Source organism: Lonchura striata, chromosome 4A (assembly GCF_050655825.1).
Source record: "Lonchura striata isolate lonStrDom1 chromosome 4A, ASM5065582v1, whole genome shotgun sequence".
NCBI lineage: Eukaryota > Metazoa > Chordata > Aves > Passeriformes > Estrildidae > Lonchura > Lonchura striata.
In genome coordinates, this window is record NC_140742.1 from 17,443,902 (window position 1) to 17,448,663 (window position 4,762).

A 4,762-nucleotide genomic window follows, 5' to 3' on the forward strand; every position below is an offset into this window, starting at 1 on the left:
CGAAGGGGTTATAAATGAACCAGTCCATTTAGTAGTTAAAGGAATTTATTAAAGCAAATCAAAGTGAAATTGGAAAAGCCACAAGCTGATCAGCGCCGAGCCAGGCGATCGGTGCTGGGTGAACTGGGTCCGGACTAGGCAGCTCCGTACCCCTGGCAGTTCACAGGGTACTGATTTCACAGGGGTTTTTATACTGTTTCCAGACTTGGCGGGGTCCTCCTGTTTCCTTTTGTTCTTTTTCACATATGAGTGCATGTTCTTTTCTTGTGGTGCTTCTAAGCAGAGGTTTTCCTGGAATACTCTGCTGAAATCCTTTTTTAACAGTAATCCCCTCGGATATCTTGTTCTGGTGACAAATATTCATTTTATCGTTCAATGCATATCTTCTAGACAGAATAATCCTTCAGAATAACCATCTTTCAAAATAGGAATTAATCCGTGTATATTGCTCTTTCCCATCACTTGGTTCTATTTAAAAAGATACTGTATTTTTTAGTCCTGAGCACGAATTTATTCTAAATCATATATTACAAAGGCATCTCTGCAGATCACCCGAGGCAGGTGACACAGTGTTGCCTGCTAAGAACCCGAATTCACGACCCGATGTGCAACAAGGCAATAATTATACACTCAGAGAAAGATTAATTTATATCATTGTTGTACTAGCCTTGAGTGCTCAGTGGTGTTCCACAATCAAGCATGCCAACTCTCAAAACATTTTACTGTTTATAGGTTTTAACAAGCAAAAGAATTTGTATTCACTAGGTACAAGTAATGTTGTTCTCTTATTAATTAGTATTCTATTTTCTATTGGTCAACGCTTGTCTTTGTTTGCCACACTAATTAGTGCACAGGTTGTGACTTTCTCTTCTTTTTGGTCGGTGGGTTGGTGGTTGTGATCTGCCCCTGCTGGAATTCCTTTCACCAGTTGGAGCTAATTTCAGCTGAGTTGGCTTTGTTAGTGTCTTATCGTGGGAGTTCTGCAAAACACCCATGTGGGCTATAAATTCTGCATTCTTTGTGTCCAAGATCAGTGGCACATCCTCCTTCCCAAGCTTAATTAACCTCCCTCTAAGCCTGAGATAATTGAAACATGACAAGGCCTGAACCTTAACAAGGTAGTGCTACCAAAAAGTAAATTTTTTTCCAACATCTGGACATCACTTAGAGCTTGATACCTGCTGTTTCATAGATTAAAATCTCCTTCCTTGTTGATTAGGCTAGAAAGTACACAAAGATTAAACATCAAAGAACATCCTTTCTTAAGAAAATTTTATGTAATCCACATTTTGAAACAGCACAAATGCTTGCAGATGGGTTTTGAGTGTCTCCAAGGAGGGGGATTCCACACCTTGCCTAGGCAGCGGTTCCAGTGCTCTGCCACCCTCAGGTCCTCTTGCCTCAGATACATGCTTCATGTTATACACGCACGTTAAAAATTGCTGGGCAATGTGTTACAAAAAATGTTAAAATCCAAATGCACAGGAGAACGCCTCAGCAGGTGTGTAGTGGGCTAAGGCTCTGATACAGAATCTCCAGGGAGGATGAGGATTTACGCACACTTGAGGTTTTATTTTAAAATTATTTCTATTTGCACTGAAATCCCAGATTTGTTTCAACTCGGCGCGTTCGCCTATTTAAATTAACCGAGACAGGGAGAAAACAAAAAGTGGTGTCAGAAGTGGGATTCGAACCCACGCCTCCATACGGAGACCAGAACACCCAACCCCGCTGCGGGAAAGCGCGGAACGCCTTGAGTCTGGCGCCTTAGACCACTCGGCCATCCTGACACTGCGACTGCTGCTGCGTTCGGGACAGAGTTAGCGCTGTCGCCACTGCTGAGCCCGCTTCTCTGTGCCCCTGGCCCACCACGGCGAGCCCGTCTGTGCCCGGGAGGTGCCGGAGAGCAGCCAGGGACCGGCTGGCTTGTCCCGGCCCGGCCGCGGAGCTCCGCCGCAGCGAGGAGGAGCCCGGCATTACCCACAGGCCCCTGCCCCGCCGCCACTTCCGCCGCGACCATTTTGTTCTTCAGCGGCGTCAAGGGTACGCGCTCGGCTCTCATCATGTTCCCGGTGGCCAGGGCCGCGCAGAGTCTCGCCGGTAAGCACCGGGGCGGCTCTCGGCGTGTGGGGGGTTCCTGAGGGCGTCTTGCCCGGTTGGTGCCTTCCCCTGTGTGGACTGTCCCTCAGCCCCGACTCGCTGTGCGCCCGGGGACGGTCGTGAGGGCACCTCTGGCGTCCTTCGCCTCCCGCTTTTTTTATTCCTTTCAGCCTTTTTGTATCGCCTAGCTGCTTTTTGGCATAGGACTCCTTTCCTTGGTGCTTTCTTTGCTTCGTACGTCAAGGCACATTCTGGCCTGCGGTCAGTCCCCAGCCCCTAAGTCAAGGTTAGAGTTGCCCCTGCAGTGGTGCAGACCCACAAAACCTATCTCCCTAGATACTGCTCTTTTGTTTTTAAAAATCCGCCTTGTGCAGCCTTGCAGAGCATGCGAGGAATGTAGTACCATTGGTATCACCATCGTCTTCTCTAATCACGGCTGGGTAAAAATGCAAACCATTGACCTGAGTCTGAAAGGTTTTATTTTGTAACATCTTTATGCACGCATCACCCTCTCATCAAATGCTTTGTACACAACTAACGGGAAATCTGTCTTTTGTAGCTGTTGCTTTGATTTTTCACTGTTGCCTTCTCTTTAATAAGTGTACATTTTATAGTGTACAATTAAAATGTACATCATCTGAAGATATCACTCCGTATTTTTTTTTCTCCATTATTTGTCTCATGCCCATGGGTTGCTTCACTTTCCTTCCTCCTCTCCCTTCAAAATCCTGAGGGAATGAGGCAGGTATTACCCACATCTGCTATCTGCAGCCCCATAATTTGATGGTGAGCTTCATCCTGACATTGCTTGAGTACATGTACTGCCAGGATAGATACTTACATATAGAAATCTAAAAATGCTAAGCACTAAACAAAATATTTCATTAGAAAAATACTAAAGGAAAGATATTAATGAAAATGTTAACTTAGGGGATTTTTTTTTTACTGGAATTAGACTTAAGGAATAACTTTCTAGGGAAAAATTGAGAGAGCTGAAAAAAATTAAAGTATTTGTTTATATCCCATATTTTGGAGTAATTCCAGAATTCTAAATCCAGATTAATCCTTTTCCAGCATTTTTAGTCTTTTAACACTAATGCTTGCCTCTCTGTTGGTGGGAGATGAGGCTTGGGAATGGTTTGAGCATGTATTTGAGTTGATTTCTGTACTTGTTGACGCTCCTCAGCTCGCGGCATCCAGCACACTGCAGTCAGACACGCTCATCGCAAGCACCAGCCAACCTTCCACGACAAATACGGAGCCATGGTCCTCCTTGGTGGAGCCACCATGTTCACTGCTGTCTGGGGCTATGTAAGTTGGTTTTGTCACCACTCTCCTGTGACTTGAGCTGAAGACTTTAAAAATGTCAATTTTGCCTGTTTGAAATAAATTCTGTGGTCAGAATTTAGGAGCTTCTTACGTAAGTAGATAGTGATGTGATAGAGGTGGAAGTTCTTTTAATTGCCAGCTTGATTTTGAGTTATTACTCAAATTTCTGCATCAGTCTATTACTTGATTTGAAAATGTATCAGAAACACAAGTGTTCTCTATTTTACTTGGGATTTCAAACCTCTGCAGGTACAGCTTCAGCAGCAGAACTTCTAGATGAATATTCCAATATGGTGGTGGGGTTTTACATTCCAGATTCTTTCTTACATAGTTGGATATTTTGAAACAGAAAACTGAAACATTTAAATTCTATTCAGTATAAATATATTCCACTTCTTAAATTAGAAAATTAATGAGATGTTGTGTTCTAATAACAATAATTCTGAACTGAAAACAATAAAAATAACCCTATGTTCAAAGGTTTCTTTGATTTCAGAGTTAATAATCTTGGGTTTTGTCCCTTCACAGGTGTTCACACAGCTTAAAATTGAGTGGGGCTTTTCACCTGTTGGCAGAATTACTCCAAGTGAATGGAGGGAGTAACAGCCTCTGCTTCTAATGAACTGGTCTAAACTTTCACTGAGAAAATGGTCATGTAATGGCATTTATTCCCTGATTACCACTTGGACAGTGGCATTCCTGGTCTAATAAACATACCTAGAAACTTGTCTGGCTCTTCCAGGTTTCCTCTGTGCTCAGCTTCTGCTAAAGTATAAGAAACAGTGTAAAAACTCCCAAGTAATTTTACACAGTCCCTGTTGTTGCTGTAAAGATCAATGGTGGATGAAGGACAAGTCCGGGACTTCGTTGGGTTTTCGTTTAGCCAGATGGGTGCATGTGAATCAACCTCACTGCATTCCCACTGCAGAGTGCACATCCCTTTACACCTGACTTTTAATGACAAAGTCGAGATCCTATATTTTTTTCCACAAAAGGATTTTTATGGCTTGAATCCTGCCAGTAGGCTGCTTCTCCCATGACCCAAGAGTTGTGAAGAAATTAAATTCGGTTTTGAGCTGGAGAGGCTCCACAGGAGCAGGCAGCATCCCAGGATCAACGGGACTTTCCTGATGAATTCTTAGGGAATCCCAGAATGATTTGGGGTGGCTCCGACCCTGTCTCTGAGTTTAACCCGAGAAGTGAGGTGGGAAAAGAACAGCTGCCGGGTCATTTGACGATCAGAGGATCCCAGGCTGTTTGCCTTGGGAAGGGCCCTGAAGCGCCCCGAGCTGCGGCCGCGGCGGGCGGGCTCTGTCGCGATAGTCGCGAGCGG

General features: G+C 44.4%; 1 protein-coding gene and 1 non-coding gene across 2 annotated transcripts; one reads left to right on the plus strand and one right to left on the minus strand.

The window, feature by feature from the left end:
* Positions 1-1,673: 1,673 nt before the first annotated feature.
* TRNAL-CAA (transfer RNA leucine (anticodon CAA)) lies at positions 1,674-1,790 on the minus strand. Its single transcript has 2 exons — positions 1,753-1,790; positions 1,674-1,719 (listed from the first exon to the last, which is right to left on the minus strand). It is a non-coding gene; the product is annotated as a tRNA-Leu (tRNA).
* Positions 1,791-2,003: 213 nt separating this feature from the next.
* Positions 2,004-4,157, plus strand: COX7B (cytochrome c oxidase subunit 7B). Its single transcript, XM_021525317.3, has 3 exons — positions 2,004-2,100; positions 3,287-3,411; positions 3,958-4,157. The coding sequence occupies exons 1-3, from the start codon at positions 2,064-2,066 to the stop codon at positions 4,030-4,032; spliced, it is 237 nt and encodes a 78-aa protein (XP_021380992.1). The 5' UTR covers positions 2,004-2,063; the 3' UTR covers positions 4,033-4,157.
* Positions 4,158-4,762: the final 605 nt, after the last annotated feature.

Excerpts from the sequence above, each read along its gene's own strand:
- COX7B (XM_021525317.3), top strand. The coding sequence starts at position 2,064 with ATGTTCCCGGTGGCCAGGGCCGCGCAGAGTCTCGCCG. Across the intron at positions 2,101-3,286 it reads GGCCGCGCAGAGTCTCGCCG|CTCGCGGCATCCAGCACACT; the intron begins GTAAGCACCGGG and ends GACGCTCCTCAG. Across the intron at positions 3,412-3,957 it reads TCACTGCTGTCTGGGGCTAT|GTGTTCACACAGCTTAAAAT; the intron begins GTAAGTTGGTTT and ends GTCCCTTCACAG.